Genomic DNA, 18,938 nt, shown 5'->3' with positions numbered 1-18,938 from the left:
TTTTAACTTTTAAACACCAATTGCCATTGGAAGAGCCACACACAGAAATGCTGAAGGCCTCACTCCTACCAGGAATTCCCTGTGGGTGGACCTTTGTACCCATGCACAGCCTCACTGCTGGCCATGGGAGTCACCATGGCTGACAAACCTAAATTTCTAATTTCTGGACAGGAATATGGGCTGCAAGGGGTCTGCCAGGATCAAGTTCTGTCCCCAGATTCCATGCCAAATACACAGTTTTCAATAAACTTCCAGGTTACATTTTAAGGTGGAATTAGTCTATTGCCTCTACTACTGTGAGGCTTTCTGGCCTGATTTTGTGTTGGGAGAGAGAGGAGGAAGGGTCACATTTTTTTAATTAAATGTTGGAAGCACATCTGATGAAGATCCTAATTTATGTAATTTGATGAAGATACTAATTTTATGTAATTTGTGAAAAGTCAGCAACGTAATGAATCTATAACTCTCTTTTTCAGAAGACAGAGGAGAACTCCTACACGTCTCCTGTCGCAGCACATAAATACATTCATTTCTGAGGTCAGCAAAGGCACAAAGGAGATGCTGCAATCACAGCACATGCCTACATGTGCACATTGTGGAAACCCACTCACGTCACCTGCCTCGCTGATTTCATGTGAAAAGTAATAAAACCCCATTCTTTCTCTGCTGTGCAAACTGTACCTGCAATAAAACAGCCACACAAAGAAAGGTGTGCAAAGCCGCAGGCAGAATTCACATTTTCTGCAATGGCACTACAGGAGACTGGGGGTTTGCTCTCACCTCCAAAGAGAACTCTTGGTGCTTGTTGGAGAGGTCTGAGCATTGGAGACAGGGCAGGCTGGCAGGAGGCACACCAGTGCCTCTGCCCAGTGCCTCTCCAGCAAGCATCCTTCTCCCTTTGCCCTGGGAACTGGCCACACTGCCTTTTATTTTTTTTCCCAATGCCTTTTCAATGCCAAATAATCAAATTTACTTAATTCAATGTAAGCCACACTTCTCCTTCTCCTGTCTCCCCTTTCCCAGGCAGTGATGCTCACTCAGTGCCATAGGGCTCATCCTTTGGGTCCCCGTGGCACCTGTCTGGATGCTGCAGGCTGTCCCCACGCAGAGCACTGCTCCACTTGGATGCAAGAATGAACTAAATGGGGAATTGACTTTTCCTAGAGTCTCGTTTTTGCAATGTTACAGCACACAAGTAACTGCTTTTTTTAAAACAAGTCGGGGTGGTTTGATGCTTTTGCTCGTCCTGTAAGCCCTCCTGCATGAATGCATTTGAAAGGTGGGTTTCTCAGCAGTCTTCTTGCAAGCTGGGACAAGACCCAGTGGGCCTCTGCACCCTCAGGAATTTCACACAACATTGGTTTACTCCGAAGAAGGGTTTACAGTACTTGTGGGGCCATCCTGGGTAACCATGCTTCCATTCACACCTCCACTCCCTCTCTGCAGTGCCAAAGCTACCCAGCTGCTCAGCCCCTGTTTGTTCCCTTTTACATAAAAACCCACAGATACAGAGGCACTACATCATATTAGCCCAGGGGTTTTGTATATAGATTTATGCTATAAAAACCTCTGGAAAAGGGATAATTAGGTGGCAAAAGAGCCAATGAGACTGCACAGAAGTAAGATTTCATTCACACAGAGAGCAAGGCTGGGAGTCACGTGGCCACATCCTGTTTTCCCAGGAACCTGGAACACACACACACATCCTGGTATGGGGCAGGCTGGGGATGGCAGAGCCCATAAATCAGCAGGACACGTTCCATGGGTCAGCAAGGGCTGGGAAATCTTGGATAAGGGTGACTGATGGGGAAACCTGGATGTTGTTCCCCAACAGCAGAAACCCAAACTGCGGCCTAGAAGTACTCAGGACTGGGGGTGGAGGAGACGTTCCAGAGTGGTCTGGAGGACTCTAAGATGAAGCCCACCAGAGCCAGGACTGCCATGAGACCATGGGAAGGCAAAGGGATTCCAGGGAAACCAGGCATGCCCGACAGTCAGGTAAGCGCTGAGAGAACCGTACCTGCTGCCAACCATTTCCTGCACCTCAAAGCTCACTCAGCCTGGCAAAGTTGACATTCAGCAAACCAGCACGCTGCCACGTGTTTGGTGTATGAACAGCTGAGATATGGTGCATTTTCACAGGGATGTGTTTCTGCCAGGAGCATTCCTCTGTTGTAAGGTTTCTGGGCTATGTCTGCGATCCCCACTGTGCAGGGTAAACACTCCTTGGATAACACCCCTGGCCAGAGCCAATAAATGCTATGGTTTCCAGTGCTGGATTATAAAGAGAAAATGATAGCTTCTCTCTTCTCCAGGCTACTGTATTTTACCAGGAATCTGAACAAGAATGGCCTGTCCATATCACCCATTCAGGACAGTATTTGCTTTTCAGAAATTATCTCAAAAAAAATTCTCAGGTTCGAGCTGAAAGAAGTTCTTTCAATTTATTTGCGATGCAGTCGAATCAGTGCTAGGCTACCTAGCTCTTGGTAAATATATGGTGATTAATGTCAAGGTTCAAGGCTTACTGGGGTAATGAAACATTACAGCCAACTTCAGAAACTACCCTCGCAGGTATAGTATGCAGACTAAAAATTAAAAGAAAATTAAAAACTTCATTAAAAAAATATCCAATACGCAATACGCACACTTTCTGGGCAAGTCCTTAATTTTGTTTTGGTTAGGAAACAGATTAGGCTTTAACTTAGAGTTCAAGCACTGAATTCTGGCCAAGAACACAATGCAATTTGGTACACCTGCTAAACTAGGTCAGCAGCGAGACAGGCGCCAGAGCAAACCCTGCCTGCTTTCACAGAGGCCTCTCGCTGCTGCAAATGGGGAAAAAGAGAGCACGAAAGAAAAATACAGCCCTAGGGTGAAAGGAATACTGCACAGAGCAGCAGTGAACACAGAGACACCGGGTGTATTCCATCACCCATGATGGAAGGCATGCCCAGACGGTGGGGAGCAAAGGAGAAAAGCTGAAGATCAGGAGTAAAGGAGCAAAGCTGAGGATCAGTGCACACAAGGGCAATAAATACTTACTGATTCAGGATCCCTCTGCTGCTCAAGGAAAGCTGAAAACTCCACCAGCCTGAGCTTGGTCGTACCAATCGATCGGCCCTGCCACGCAGGGACGGAGGGAGCTGGAGCTGATGTGGGCTCAAAGCCTGAAACAGAGGAAATATCTTCATGAGGAAGCTGACACTTCCTCAGTTTCTATTTTCTCAATTAAAAATAATTGGGAATTATGCATGTAGCCCTTGGATATTTATATTAATTTTAGCAAGTAATTAATTCAGTATGAGTTAAAATTGGAAAAACTCGGGCCAATATGTAGAAAAAGAGGTGGCAGCCCAGCAATCTAATAATGGTAGAAAGAAAAGATCTACTACTTTGTTTCCTTGGGGCTGTAACTCACTGTATAATTTTTGTTTAAATTATATACTAGATTACAGAGATTTAAAGAGACTTCACCTATTCCTACAGCTGCGCCCTTCCTTGGAAACGGGCATCAAGACTCAAAGGAGACATTGCTGCCTTGGGAGTCAAAAGAACTGACTCCATTTCTGGCTCCTAATGTGCCACACGTTACAGGTAAATCACCCCTCTCTTTGCCTGTTTCTGCTGCCACTCTCAGCTCCCCTCTCCTATTCAGAGTACAAGCTTTCCAAGGCAGGGACTGTCTCTTACTACGTATTTGCACATTGGGTCTTGACTTCTTTTGGAGCTTTTAGGCATCATTATGATACGGCTAATAAAAAATAATTACTGTAGAGAGCTGACTCATACCCTAAAAAGTAAAAAAAAAAGGTTTTAAATTGATAATAAAGAGAGAATGACATGATCTAGATAGAGAAGGGATGTTAACCACCCTCTCTAATTCACCTCAAGAGAAGGAATAAATGCTCTCTCTTGGTCCTCATTGTAGAAAATTGGACGAGAAGGAAAGAAAACTGTAAAGGAAGAGGAAAAGGCAGCAGCTCACAGGCAAAACTCATCTTGGGAGAGACACAGGCACAAGAAAGGCAGGGGAGAGGCACCAGAGGTACGAAAATAAAGATTATCCTGAACTAGGCTGAGAAGCAAGGAGAGATCAGAGGCAATGTGTATCCACATCCCATAATGGGAATGTGGTACCTGACACCAACACTCAAATTTAGGCAATGAAGGTGTGAGGCTTGTGCAAAACAGGGAATTACAACTGTCACTGGCTAGACATGAATAGGAATTCTAATGAAGCAAAAACTCATGCACAAGTTTTGTCTGATTTAGAAATACTAACATTCCTATTCTGAGAGAAAACATGGAAGGATAAAAGAAGGCGACAGAAAATACCTGTCTTAGAAAATAATGTTACAAATTAGGGACGTCAAGAAAAAGGCATTCTCATGAATGCAGAAAAATAGTTCAAAGCATGAAATAGCAGCAAGTTAGAAAATCATAAAGATTTGGGTAAGAGTCAAAAACTTGCCACACAAACAGAGTCAGAAGCATTGGTGTCATTTGGCAAGCAAGACATAACATGAGAAATCATCTGCAAAGAAATAATGAGCTCTCCTGAAATTAGGCATGGAAGGAATCCGGGAAAAGTAGAAGGGAAGTAGCCATGGGAAGGGCTTGATCAGTCTGAGCAATGGAATTCAGAATAAAATTAAGTACTTATCAAAGTGGTACCAGGCAAAGCAGGACCTCCAGGAGGGGATGAGTTATAAACAACCTGATACATAGAGAAGTTTTATACTTAAGGCTAAACATTTATGATTTTGTTTAGCATCAAAATGCTAAACATTTTGATTTTGGAAGGGCTTTTAGGCTCAGTTTAAAATAAATTAAGGTGTATTCTTGTTATATAGCTATTTTAAAGGAAACATTCATCCTATTACTCATTTATTACAGTAATTCCTACAATATGGAGTGCTCTCTGGAAATCACACATCACAACTCCTTGCATATGCATTAGCGCTTCCTACCTAAAAAAAACCCCAAACAGAATGATTTTCCCTAAGGTATAATCAGGTAATAATAGGACTCTGGGATTGATGTTTCCTTTGGCTGGAGGACACACGAGCTCCTGAGTAGTGGCTCTGCCCAGGGCAGAAGCTAATACATCACATCCAGTACAAAATTCAAGTATTTTTAAGGCAGAGGATGAATGGGAGGATTACCTGAAATGGGAGCTGTGACTGACGGCTGTATAGGATAGGCCTGCTGAACGAATGGCTTGACGCTGCAATAAAGAGGTACACAAAAATCACACTCTGTGCCATCCACAGGAAATTCCATCGGAGTCACACAGCATAGGAAAATTGGTGGCTGATGGCCTTTACCCACAAACATATCTCTTCCTTGCAGAGCATATTTAACAGACAGCACAGGGGGAACAGAGAGGATGAGAATTACACCAGGGCTGGGCACTGCTGGGACTCCCAGGGGACACTGAACTATGGGGACACAAAGGAGGGAGCCCGTCCTGTATTCAGCCTCAGTTTTGAGGTTTGGAATCCCTTATAACTTTTGGAATGTGAGTTCACATCCCTGTAAAGGTTCTTTCTTTCCCTAAAACTATCTTTACCTCTTTTTTGGAAAAATTTGCAAGTTCTTGCTTCCCTGATCTCACAGAGTGCACAAGCCACCCTTCACACTGCATAGAGAAACATATTTGAATTTTCAGACTTACTCTTGCGAGGATCCAGGCTGCCCCGTTTGAATCATGCCTGGCCAAAACTGAAAGAGGAAAAACAAACAAACAGGCCCACAGTTGTTCTCTTTGTTGGAAGAACTTTGGGTATTTTTGAACAAGCACGATTCCTTTTGCAAACTCAAGTCAAAGCATTAATCCATTCATTCCATCTTAGTTTTCTACTGAACATTGTTAGGGAATACAGGGATTTTTTTTGGGACTCGGCTAATGACTTACCCCAGGTGCCCCAGGAAATGTAGGACGGGGAATTCCTGGCAGGCCCAGCTTGTTGTGAATAGCAGTAGCTGAGACTATCTGAGCTGATGACATTGCTGCCATGTGCTGGAGTGCTTTGTCCTTTGCTGTCTGATCCTTTAATATGACAATTACACAAAGTCTTAAAACATTTGGCACAACAAATGACGTTAAAAAACTGCAGCTACAAGCACATAACTAAAAACTTAAAAAGCCACACAGAAAATGCAAAAATAGCAAACCATGCAGGAAAAAAAAAAATATAGCACGGAGCTAACACTCAAACTACCTCAAGGCAAAACCTCCTCTCAGACATGCATGGTAGACCTGAATTCTCACAGTCTGCTCTGCCAACACGCAGGAAGCTCTGGGAGAGCAAACTACTGCCCACTTGTTTATCTGGGCAAATTCTGATTTTAAATCAGGCTGGGCTAAACAGGGCGTGCTCCTGAGGCTCAGCTCTGCCTGCAGGATAGGGAGCACTGAGATTTGAGCTCTATCATTTCCATCTAAGAGAAGTCTGCCTTTTGTATTGCACTGTAAAATGAGAACACAGAACTGTGGCTGACTTACAAACAGGGACACAGTTTTCTTTATGCTTAGAGACATTTTGGATTCAGCTTTACGACGAGCATTTTGAAAGTTAGGTCACAAACATGTAAATGACTTCTTAAATTTTCAATGGTGGCATTTTACTGATTTACAGTGTTCCCACAGAAAGCTATCAGCCATAAAATTCCTGTTTTTTTCAAGCACACAGGAACGAGTTTAGGAAAAGGTGGGTTGTTATCGGTTACTTGTATTAGAGCAGCACTTGGAGTTCCAGCCACTGCCGGTCAGGTACGGTCACAGGACAGAAAGGGAAGGTCTCTTAATGCAACAGAGTTAACCAGGGGGTGTCTTAGGTCAGGGAAAACGAGTGAACAACAGACTGTTACACGCTGGTAAAGCAGGGCTCCTCATCCAGAAATACTGGATTAATAACCACCAATATTTAGGTGTGTCACTTAGAATGAAGGAACACAAGCAGTATTAGGCAAGGATGTTTTGGGGCTTTTTTTCTGGTTTTATTTTACAAGCAAAGTAGCAAGCATGCTGGCAAGAGGTGCATGCTCTTATGTATGATATATGACTTTGCACATATGCTCCCTCCAAAGCTTGTATGTAGTAGTACTATAGGTGAGCAGTTTCTTCCTTTGAATAGCTCCTTTAGAAACAGCACAGGCTGAAAGTACAGGAAAAGCTAGCCAAAAAATTCTGCCAAGCACAGCTAAGGTACATAATACTTGGTTTAGTCAAAATACTTACCATGCTTGTTACCTGGATACAACAACAAACAGTTTATTAAAATGCTTGTGTAGAATAGCAGACTCTTAGCAAAATATGAACAAAATAGTAAAAGACAAAGGAAGAGCAGTTTGCTCAACATTAAATATCAGCTTTAAAGAAATGCATTATTTTCACCCAGGGTCTGATTCATTAAAAGGGGGAGGAGTGTGGGGGGGGAAGATTAAAAAAGAGAAAAAAACAAACAACAAAGCCCTGGAGAGAAACAACCCCCAGCTCCCTGTGTGAAAGCTGTGGATACTGAAAGAGAGGGATTGTAGCTGACTGTGTTTCCCTGAGCTGTGCAAGGAGCCCCTGTGGGACACAGGCTGGAGAGCAGCAGGTGGAGCAGGGCATGATCTGCTCCAGCATCATCCCCTCTGCACCCTGCAGGGTGTGAGGCTGAAGGAGCTGTGAGCTGCTGTCCTGAGCAGCAGCTCTGACACCCTGGGCTCACCTGTGCTCAGGGGACACATCCCTCAATGCAGGGACCAGCTCAGTCCTTTCCCAAAACTTGCAGCTTTCCAATATAACCACAACTAGTTCTCTGGTTAGGAGCTGGAGGTCAGCCCTGGCTCTCAGCCCTGCCTGCCCCAGGGTGGGAGCACAGGAGGTTTGTGCATGGCATGTTTTCCTGGCTGCCTTTGGATGTCTGCAGACCACCAGGCTAAAAAGATTAGCTGGTGCTAAGAATCCTGAGGTTCATGCAGCTCCCCATACCCCTCTACACTCTTGCGCAGCAAAAAAGGACCCTCCATTATGAAAAGATGAAAGTAAGATGTCCTGAAGCAATATTGAGATCTAGCCCTACCAGATTTCTCTGTTCTATCCTTTTTTTGTAAACTGAGCTGGCTTGGAAATGCCAAACCATGAGAGTCTCACACAGCCTGCTGAATCCTATCAAAAACCAACATTCAGGGGATCCATGTCCTGTGTGCAAAATAAATGATAGAGAAGACATGTGCCTCTGGGTCCTAGTAACCTGCAAAACCGTGTGAGTGCTGTTTTTGTGACTACCTTGTTATTCTCCAGACGTGCTGGGGCACTACAGCCTCCTCTCCTGCACTGCCTCCTGCCTGCCACCAGCCATGCCTGTGCCACCACATCAAGATGCAGCCTGTGCCTCTACCAAGGGGCCAAACTCTTCTGGATCCACTATTAGATGGATCTAAACTAAAGGGGAATTTAAAAGTAAAAGCTTTGTCAGGGCTATTAAAGTCCATTCCTGGGAGTTGAGGTAGGTTATGTCTATGAAATTGTTTATCTTGCCTTGCTTTATCCCTCTAAAGTCTCTGGCTAATTCCCTGCTAGCGTTAGTGCAGCTCCAGGAGAAGCTGTATTTATTTCTGCCTTGTGAGGCACCGAAACCAACTAAAGTGCATTACTTTCTGTAATGTTATTGCCATCCAAGGACTGGAATAGGAGCCTGGACACCCAGCAACAGTTACAGCAGGCAAATCCCACCCTAAGAGATGAACTAAGAAACATTTCTGAAGATTTACATTTCCTTCAAAATATTCTGGGGAGCTCTTAGTCACCATTACAGTGAATCTGATGATCCTGAATTTTAGGGACAGTGACATGGATTTTTGGAGGGAGAAAATGTTTTTTCTTTTGTGACATGAAATGGTATGTGCCTTCCTTCTTACCAATTGCTGCTTTTCACCCTAGAATGATCTGTGTTTTGTGGGGCCATTCATCTCATCCTCTTTGACTGATTACATTTTCAGGAGGATGGAGAGAAAGGGAAAAACCTTTAGAATGACAGCTCAGAAAGGCAATCCTTGCAGCAGGGCTAGTTTTGAGGTGTCTCAACAACTCCCACAGAGTTTCCCACTGGTGACAAATCTGATCTGGTACATCAGGCCAGTACACTCCAATGGGAAGTTTCACCTTTTGTAGGCTTAGGAAGCTTTGCACAGTGGAAAGATCAGCTTTTCTCAAAGCAACTTTACTTTCAAACATGACAGAAATCAAATTCAAAGTCAAGTACAGATACTTATGAGGTCCTGGCATTGGCAAAAAGCACCTTCAGCTCCAGGTACTCTTGGAGAGCTGCAAGGTGGTTGCCTGTGCTTGGATAATCAAGCAGACTTCGTGGTCTTCAAAAATAAATGGGATAGCCACATTTGAAAGCTGTTTATTTAGATTGCAATATCAGCTTGTCTGCCACTTAAAAACAAGTGTATGTTGGGGTTTTTCATGCTGTAATAGAGAGCACTCATAACCAGGAAGGAATGAGGCTCTCTACCTATGACTGCGAGGCGGCCGCTTCTGCGATGAAACCTGGTAACTGATTAATAACACACAATGGTATTACATCACAGTTTAGGCAGCAAGAGAACTAATATATCCAATTAAAACGGCAGGGGTAATTTACACAGGCAGATTACAGTAATTACCCGGGTTGGAATTTGGCCAGGACAAATGGGTTAACACCCCTACTCTAAAACAGGAACGTTGTGGGATTTTTAATGACTGCAAATAGTAAAGATTTTGATTTCCTATCTAGTCCAAGACAGAAAGGGTTTGGTTTTGCTCTCACCTGTGCTGGTTTGTAAAGCTGGAATAATTTCTTTCAGCTCCATGTGGTTTACACTGATGTAGTAAAATAAAAGTTTGACCCAGCAAGCTACAGTCCCGTGCTGAGATTCAGCTTGGGGGGACAGCATCTCCTACTGAATCATTAAATCCTGCTGGAGCTTAAGGTATTCCTGGGATAGGTCCCATCTGGCCCTGACCTGCTTTGACCCTACTTAATTGATGAGCTCAGATGGGATTGCTGCTGCCCAGGAATGACACTGGAGTGAGCAACAGGCTGCACTCATACCCCTGCCTTGCCCCCCACTTACAAAGGTTTTCTGCACCGTGCTACATAATTAGTAATGAATGTTACCAGGATGAATTTAGAGTACAGTCGGTGGAAAACTGGTCTAGTTCCACTAAATCCCTAAAATATCATCTCTGTAGGGGAGATCAAAATGCGTCTCGTGTTTTAGCTGACTGCTTCTGGCTGCAGTTGCACATGCTTTGTTTTTGGAAGATGTAAGCTCTAAGCAAGAACACTACAACTTTTAATGAATCAGGCCCTTGAGGTTTGCTTTTCACAATTCATTTTGGAATGCAAAATACATAGTTAAATTAGATAATAATAATTCTCTAGTATCATTCAATTATAAATCTTAATATCTATAAAAGCCCTGCATGAAACAAGAGTTTTACATGACAAGCACAAAAGGATTTGTGCTTGACTTTCTTTTAATCCAACATAAACAGAAGAATAATTCAATCAATCAGTTCAAACAAGTTCTTAAGCAAAAAAATAAAAACCGTTATCCTAGAATGATAAATGGGGCTTTGAATACCATGTTATCTATGACTTTGGGAGTAAAAAAATTCTAAGACAGTATGAGGAAAAGTAAGCACAACAGAGCAGCATTAATTCAAGAAGCCCTAAAACCTGTACCAATATTTAAAATGCAAAACTTTTCATGTAAGAGAAAAAAAGAGACATAAGAAACAACAATTTGTTCACAAAATGGATGTTACAGTAACACTAGCATAAAATAGCTTCCTAATAAGCAATTTTGCAGATGCTATTTCTGCTCAGATCTCATATTGATTCAAATAACCTTTACAATAATTAGCTGTAGCTCAAAAAAGATAAACAAATCATGACAATATACAATTGTTCTGGACAAAAGATAGAGAGCACTTCAGTGTTTCTAGCCCTGATCTCCAATTTGCTTATTATTAGAGAAGACAGGAGTAAATACAAAAGCTGGCTATTTCAGCCAGGCAATAGCTAATGCCAAGAAGAGAATGCGCATTCAAAGCTGTCCCAACTTGCTGCCTAATGAGTAGCAATTAATCCATCTTATTGTATTTCAAAATGCTGAAGACTCCATTCACATCAAAGGGAATTTTTCAAGGCTTTTATCATTGTTCATTTAAAAAAGTATAGAGCTATCTTTAGCATTTTATAATTGACAATAATATTTTCTTTTTATCCCTAAATGCGGAATGTAGAATAATAGATTTAAAAACATGTAATAGATGTGAACTGTAGGCATTTTAATGTGTAATTTTAATTTTTGTCTCTGTCTAATTAATCTTGCACTATTAAGAAAATCTGATATGAAAGCCTAAGATAGATATACATCCTGCTGTGAACACCTTTACTCTCTGTTTATGTACAGCTTCCAATCCATCTTTTGTCCTGAATGGATACAGGTGACTTTAGCTCCCTGTCAGTGCAAAAGTGGGAAATGCTGTGTGTACCTGACATTGTGGACTGGTGTATTTGATGCAGAAACACAACACTGGAGTGTAAAACCTCTGATTTGCCTCCTCCAGCGTCTGCGTGAGAGGAAATGCCATGAAGAGGAGTCGCCTTTCAGATCTGTCTCCAAGGACAACTTTATCTCAGCCTCTCTTCCCGTTTTCATGAGATTAAATTTCTCTAACTTCAGGAAGATTCTAATGACCTCAGTATATTAAGATTAAAATCTCTAAAATAGGTGTATTTTCCTGCTGCAAAGAGAATTAAAATGCATGACATCCCTGGAAGGGCTGGGGGGACATTCTTTACTGGTGGTTTTGAAAAGCAGCAATAGCATTTATGGGTGAAACTTGACTTCCTTGTGGGCTAAGGATCCATCCATCCACAGTGACTGCAGGCACTTCTCATTGAAGGAAAGGGACTTTGCTGGACCAAGCAGACTTTATGGCATGCAGGTGAGATTTATGTCTCTTAGGAAAGCTTCCGATGCCGTGTGTGCAGATAGCTCTGAGATCCTTCCATCCTTGTAGATTTTTGCAGAAAATTAACACAAGAAGATTTGCCCAAGTCCTCTCCTCTCCAAGAGCAGGTTTCAGACCAAGGTAGGACAGTAAGATCCCTTGGTACAAAATAAACTCAGCAGCTACTTGGAGGAAAGGATTATTTGTATAAACACTGTCAAACTAAGAGGACAGGAGTGGGGGCCAATGGGACAGATTGGATCAGACACATCTTAAAAGAAAGTTGACACCAGATGCACATGGGATTTTTTTTAAAGTAGTAACTGCTTCCCTGGATGCCACCAATCATAGATTTTACAAGTGGCAGCTCACTGTTAAAAGGGTGAGTTAGTCTGGGTGGGAAGCATAGAATCATAGAATGGTTTGGGTTGGATGGGACCTGAAAAATCATGTAGTTCCAAGCCCACTGCTGGTGGGACTTTTTTAAAAGGTCACCTCCTACCACACGAGGTTGCTCCATCCAGCCTGGCCTTGAACACTGCCAGGGCTGTGGCACCCACAGCTTCTCTGGGCAGCCTTTTCCAGAGCCTCACCACCCTCACAGTAAATTTTTCTCCTAATATTTAATCTAAACCTATTCTCTTTCAGTCTGAAGCCATTCCTCCTTGTCTTGTCAGTACGTGCTCGTGTGAAAAACTGGGCATTTAATCTTCTCCTGGTCACCCCTTCAGCAGGGAATGCAGACAGCACCCAGTCCAGGCCAGCAGGAGCCCGTCATCTTTCTGAGGATATTGATGGAGCTGTTCAGGCTGCTGCCAAAATTGGTCCTTGTTGAAACAACAAGCACTCAGAGGTGCTGGAATGTATCCACCGTGTCTTCCTTTTGCACCAGTGATGTCCTTCTCAGGCAGCTTTTGAAGTCCTCTGCAAACTGCTTTGGCAGGGGGAAGTTGGACTAAATGATCTCCAGAGGTCCCTTTCAATCCTAACTAGTCCATGATTCTGGGTGATTCTGGGTGACAGTGAGCCATACAGACAGTTCAACACAGAAATAGTAATTAGAACGGGCAGGAGCAATAACAAAATGTCTGAAGAAGCAAAGTTCCATCTCAGGTTTAAAAGCAGCAGCTTCTACCACCTCCAGGGAGCAATTGCAGCAGGCAAGAGGAATGAGAGCTCTCTTCTTCTTAAGGCAGCTCCCTTCTGGCACCTTCTTACTCCAAAGTTTCACTCTGCCCCTGCAGAGTGTCGGGGCCTGGAGCTGGGGGATCTTCCTGAGGCCATCAGTTCCGAGCAGTGGAATGGCAGCTGCTCCACTTTCCACTCAGCACTGGGGGAGCTGCAGCCCATGGGCAGGTGGGAAAGGGCAACAAGGTATTGAAGCCTTACAAAATATTCTGTTGTCCAAACAGATCTTCCCTTCTTCAGGCGACTCCTTAAAATGAAAATTCCTTCCAGATCTCTATTTACTGCAAATGTCATCTAAACTAGTTGAAATATTCTTAAGGTTTGGCTATCTCTTTGTTTTTTGGAAAGCTTCAATAAAAATACAGCAGGTGCAGTATTTAAAAATGTTTTTTAATGCTTTGTAAAGTGTCTTCACATTTTAAGGTATTTTGGGCATTCAGAAAGGGAAACATTTTAGAACAGTAAATCCAATAATTGTGTTTGACTCCTAGACCTGTATTTGGTACCTACGTGGGCTTCCTGATTTTTGCAGCCCTGAGCTCTCACCAGTCCTCTAAAACTCCAGGAGCTGCTGGTGCTGAGCACCTCTGAAAGTAAGGCCACCTATTTACATACTTAATTTTAGGCATCAAGGCTTGACAATTTGAGCTTAAAATGCTACATATCTCTGTATTATTGCACCCTCGGTTAAAAAGCAGTACGTTTAGGTTGTCTTAGTCGTTCTTTACGAACCCCAACTGCTCAGCCAGTGCAGCTAAAAAGCCAGCCACCAACAGCCAGACAAGCTTGCCAGCATGCTGCCCATGAAAAACCCAGTGCTTCTGTCAGGGAGGCCTGTTACAAAGCCAGGCTGTTATTCCTACACTGCAGTTCCAGGATGGGGGTGAGCATCCGCAGTGCTCACCGCTCAGGACTGGGAAAAGCACTTCCCGAAATGTTTTGCTTTCCAGCTGGAACAAAAACTTGATTTGTTCTCATATCTGGGTGAAGAAAAAAAGAAAAAAATCCACTCACATTAAAAGGAGGGGGGGAAAAATAAAGGAGGGAAGTAAAAGATTTAAAAGTTCCTTTGCTTTTTATTTAAAAAAAAAATCGACAGCAAAATTTGCAAAACTCCCTCTTCCACTTTTAAATGGTGTAGGGAAAAAACCCAAGAAAATATCAAGATCTCTGCTGGAAAACAAGCAATTCAAGAAACCCCTATTAAGGATTTCCAAGAGGTTCTTTTCAGCCTTAGAATATATTTTAATGTAAGGCAGAAAAAATGGGGACATGTACAATTCATCATGTCAGATTAAGCAAACATACTTAATATTCCCTGAACAGGACCCTGACTGAGGCTTTCCAAAGATTAAATGTCAATAATTTAACTTTAAAAAAAATTAAATTTCAGGGAATCTTGTAAATCGTGCGTAACTTGAGGTGATACTAGTGTGTAGTCTAGAAACACCATAGAGCAATCTGGATAAGCTGTGCTCTCTGGCACTTGGAATAAATGATCTGGTTTAAGTATTCTTGATATCAGTTGGACAAAAAACATTTGGGAATGGAAAACAATTACCCCAATTACTCCTCTGGAAAAAGCAAAAAAAAAAAAAAAAAGATAAAAAGCATCTATGCAAATATGCAAAACCCCTGTGTACTTAAATACACTGCTAGGACTCAACTGTTAAAAAGTAAAACAAAAAATGGACTAACGGGTTAAAAATGAGGTTTAGGTGCTGAGCTGTTACAAAGAGGAGTTCACTTGGCATTTGGACAGTGTTAAAACAATGTTTTTAATGTGGACGCTAGTGCAGAACCCGGGGATTAAACACAAAGAGACGCAGACAGCTCCCACATGCAGGAAAAGGAGGTTACAGGCACAGCAGCCCCGGCGCTCGCCCATCACCGCGGGGAGGAGGAAGGGACAGGCATAGCAACCACAAGCCCAAAAGCAGAAAAGCGCATACCTTCAGCTTGGAATGAAAATCACGAGATTTCCTTCTGGCAAGAACCTGAATGTGACTAGACACCTGCAGGGTAGGGGAAGGGAGGAAACAAAGGAAAAGCCTGTAACCATGGAGATGAAAAGCCCCCTACAACTGGGCAAGCCAAACGTACCTTAATGGCGGCTTGAATTTCTCGAACTTTCTTTCTTGCTAAGACCTGTATGTGACTAGACACCTACATTGTTCAGGTTTATAGGGGAAAAAAAAACAACAAACAAAAGAAAAACAAAAAGCAAATCAAATTTTAAATGTCTGGTTTTTTTCTTAAAAAAAAAAAAAAAAAAAAAAAAAAACTTTTCTGAGGGGAGGAAGTTATTTGCATCTTCAGTAAGCTCTGCTGTTAAAGATACCACATTCCCAGCCAGATACCAAGCTCTTAGCACCAAGGCTTAACAATACAGGTCAGGTCACTGCAGTGACTTGATTAAGGAAATAAAAACAAAAAAAAAAAAAAAAAAGAAAGGAAAAAAAAAGTGTAACCCACCAGGATGCGCATCCAGCTACGAGAGAGAAGACACAGCTCACAGCTGGATGCAGCCCACGTGCTTTGGTACTGGTCCCATCCATGCCCAGGCCCTGAGCTCTCATGTGGGGAGCCCAAAGGATTTCCACCCCATCTGCTGGGGATGCAGATGCCCACTCAGACCATTTGCCACTAGGCTTGAGACGTAACTTGGCACCAAGAAATTTTATCCATTATTTATTGTGCTCTGCAGCTCCAGTGAGGAGATTCAGGCTGCATTTTGAGTCCACTGAAATGCTTTAAATTCTGGCACAAATGATAAAATACTGGCACAACACAGGTCCCTGAATCCCTGCTGGTTTCCTTGGTAATCTCAGCATCAAGTCTGCCCACAAAACATTTGTGTAACTGGGGACCAGCAACTTGACATCAGCTTGAGTGATGCCCAGGTCTGGCCCATGGCGGTTTTGCTCAGAAATTTGTGCGAACCCAGTCCTACACTACACCAGTTACTGGTCAGATGTTACTGCTTGTGCTGTGAAGGGTCTGGGCACAAATTCACATTCCTGTTTACCCAGGGACATACTGAAATCCATGTTGTTGCTGATGAGGCTTTAATGATGCTGCCCAGCATCACTTGGTAGCAGTCAGCATCCTTCATCCTTCTGTGTGAAGGTTTAAAACCTGAAGTGATGGCAAAAACCACTAAAGGGAAATCTCTGATTCTCGTTTGACCCAGGATATACCATGTCAGGTGGTGCACATTTTTCCTACATTAGTTACAATTCCTTTCTGGGAAAGAACAAAGCAAAAGAAAAGGAGAAACAATTATTTCCTCCTCTGTAAGACTATTTTGTGGCAGTAGTACCAAAAAGCCTGTATTTTAGTAGGGAAGCAAACCATGATGCATCAAGGAGCACAGCCTCTGAAGGCCACCTTTGAGAAGCAGCTCAGGAACCAGTTTGCAGTAATTCAGAGTTTCACTGCTGCTTACTAAGTGATTTTGCAAAGACCTAGACTGAGTTTTCACACATTCATTTGTTTTGCTTTCAGTGGAATATTATTGGTGTTAAATGTTATACAAGAAGAACAACCGTAACATGTAATCGCTCGGTTAAAACTCCAGAGTAGCCACAAATCAACTTTTGTAAGCACTCATTTTAAAGTGATTTATGCCTCACTACAGAGGGATGTACAAGTATGGAGGCAGACATTGCCACACATCACAGCCCTCCTGCTTTCTTGATACATGCTGGCCAAGGATCTAACCCCAAGCTCTGCATTTTGACTCCTGAGGCAACTTTATGATCCCAGCATAACTTCCAACTCCATGGGCAAGGCAGGGCAGAACTGGGGACTCTGCCTTGAGTTTGTGATTTCTTTGCCAGTCTTTGGTTTGCTCCTTTTCCACGTGCTGCAGTTCTCCTCCTTTCTGGTGCTTTTTTCATCCCTCGCACACATGCTTTCTTCCTGACTGACAAGGGACACCACCCAGGGCAAAACAGCACCCAAAAGTGCTTCACATCCAAGCGCTGGCAGCTTTGTGTGACCCAGTGCCACCTTTCTCTGCACTGCAGGACATGCACAGCGTGCACATGGGCAAGCCTCTGCCCGCCCTTTGTCACACATGTGCAGGGCCAGAAGGGGAATCTCACACCTGACCTTAAAGCAAGGGACCTCTGCCATTTGTGGAGTGTTTTTAAACAGTGCAGTACCCACTGCATAAACTACACACAAACTGTGCTTTCTACAAGGCTGCTTATTGCTGTGAATATTATGAATTAAAGGATTTAGTAATATGAGATGAATTAATGGTTATGCGGTAATCATCTAAAAAAAACTTAAGGCGGCTTTAAAGTTTATTCCGACTCTTGCATGAATGAAACCTTACCATGGTCAAAGACCAGGAGCCTGAAGGCTCTTAGGGAAATCTTAAAATTATTTTTATGTCCTGTAGCAACTACTGGCCATAAGCTGAGAGCATGTCTATGATTAGTTCATTTTTATATATTTACTTCTCATATCCAAGAATCATAATCTGTATTATACTGCCAAATTCTCTTAACTTTGAAGAAGTTCCATTATTTTCCATCTCAAAATAATAATTATATTATAGTATTATATAGAGAAATTAGGCACAATGCTTTATAGTTTTGCTTCAACTGTTGAAATTTTTTTTTTTATGAAATAGTGGGGGGATAATAGCTTCATTTACAGACAGATTAATAAAAAAGGAATCCTCACACTACCACAACATAAACCCCGGAGTTTTAAATATTCTCTAAACAGCGTGTATTTAATCTGAATAGTGAAGTCAATACATCATCCCATCAGAGCTGAAGCACAGACAGCCACTGCAGCCAAAAATGCCAGTTTTGTCATTCATTGACATGCACACTTCCCCACTGGGTTATTTTACCTGCTTCCTGGTCCGTGTCTTCCCTGTTCTAAGTTTGATGTATCTGGCTATCAATTCATTCCTACCTGAAACAAAGAAAAATTCATGGTAAGGGACAAGCAGCAGCACACCCAGAAACACCATCAAAATACCACATTTGAACATGAGCTCCAGGCATATCAGTTCTGTTTCCTTACATGCACTCCACTTTTCTTGGCAAACAATTTGCCCGCACTTCTCATTGTTCACCAGTTATTTCTCTCCATCTCCTCTTGCATTTTTTCATGTGCCACAGGAACTGTGCAGAGCAGCACAAGTTCAGTGTCTGCCCACCAAAATCCTGCAGCAGTTTACAGGCAGAGAGGCACCTCCTTGGCCAGCAGCAGTGCTCAGCATGATCTCTCACTGGAGAACCTCCCATCCTGGGGCTCACACAAGGTCTGGCCTCCTCTGGCTTTGCTTCCAACTGCTCCAGGTGTTTTTTGTCCCCCTGGACCCCTGTGGGGAGGAGTGGCTGCTCTTGAGAAGGTTGTGTGCTACCTGAGCCTAAGTGCCAATCACCCCAATGTGCCAGCTTCTTTCCAAGTTTTAACTCTGCAAGGAGAACAGCAAAACCTGTCCTTCCTGCAGAAAGCCTCCTCCAGAGATGGAAATCATTGTCCCAGTCCAGCAGGTTATCAATCACACCCTTAACTCTACTTGCAGGAGTAGGGCCCTGCAGTGTTGATGTTCCTGTGGGAGCAGGGCCCATGAACACGGTGGTTTGTTATTCACAGCTCTGTTTCTCCTGGAAATGTGAAATACTTCCAAGCCTCTAAAATGGCTATTTGACTCTTCTTCAGTCACACATTATGCTACCTAATGCAAACTAACATTTTCTATCCAAATAAT

At 42.9% G+C, this 18,938-nt stretch overlaps 1 protein-coding gene across 7 annotated transcripts in view; it reads right to left on the bottom strand.

Annotated features, from left to right (window-relative positions):
- Window positions 1-18,938, bottom strand: part of TEAD1 (TEA domain transcription factor 1) — a 153,230-nt gene that overhangs the window by 25,341 nt on the left and 108,951 nt on the right. For 2 of the 7 annotated variants that reach the window (XM_068194665.1, XM_068194663.1), the window contains exons 3-9: window positions 18,069-18,133; window positions 15,299-15,361; window positions 15,148-15,210; window positions 5,921-6,055; window positions 5,681-5,727; window positions 5,169-5,230; window positions 3,046-3,170 (exon numbers count right to left, since the gene is read on the bottom strand). In XM_068194665.1, coding sequence (XP_068050766.1) covers window positions 3,046-3,170; window positions 5,169-5,230; window positions 5,681-5,727; window positions 5,921-6,055; window positions 15,148-15,210; window positions 15,299-15,361; window positions 18,069-18,133 — 560 coding nt within the window. Of the gene's footprint in view, window positions 1-3,045; window positions 3,171-5,168; window positions 5,231-5,680; window positions 5,728-5,920; window positions 6,056-7,246; window positions 7,627-15,147; window positions 15,211-15,298; window positions 15,362-18,068; window positions 18,135-18,938 lie in introns of those variants that run through there. The other 5 variants (XM_068194667.1, XM_068194666.1, XM_068194669.1 and 2 more) reach the window with 5 other exon arrangements.

The sequence above is a fragment of the Anomalospiza imberbis genome, chromosome 6, assembly GCF_031753505.1.
Source record: "Anomalospiza imberbis isolate Cuckoo-Finch-1a 21T00152 chromosome 6, ASM3175350v1, whole genome shotgun sequence".
Classification (NCBI taxonomy): Eukaryota; Metazoa; Chordata; class Aves; order Passeriformes; family Viduidae; genus Anomalospiza; species Anomalospiza imberbis.
Note: the sequence above shows the minus strand (reverse complement) of the source record. Positions and strands in the feature narration are given on the sequence as shown.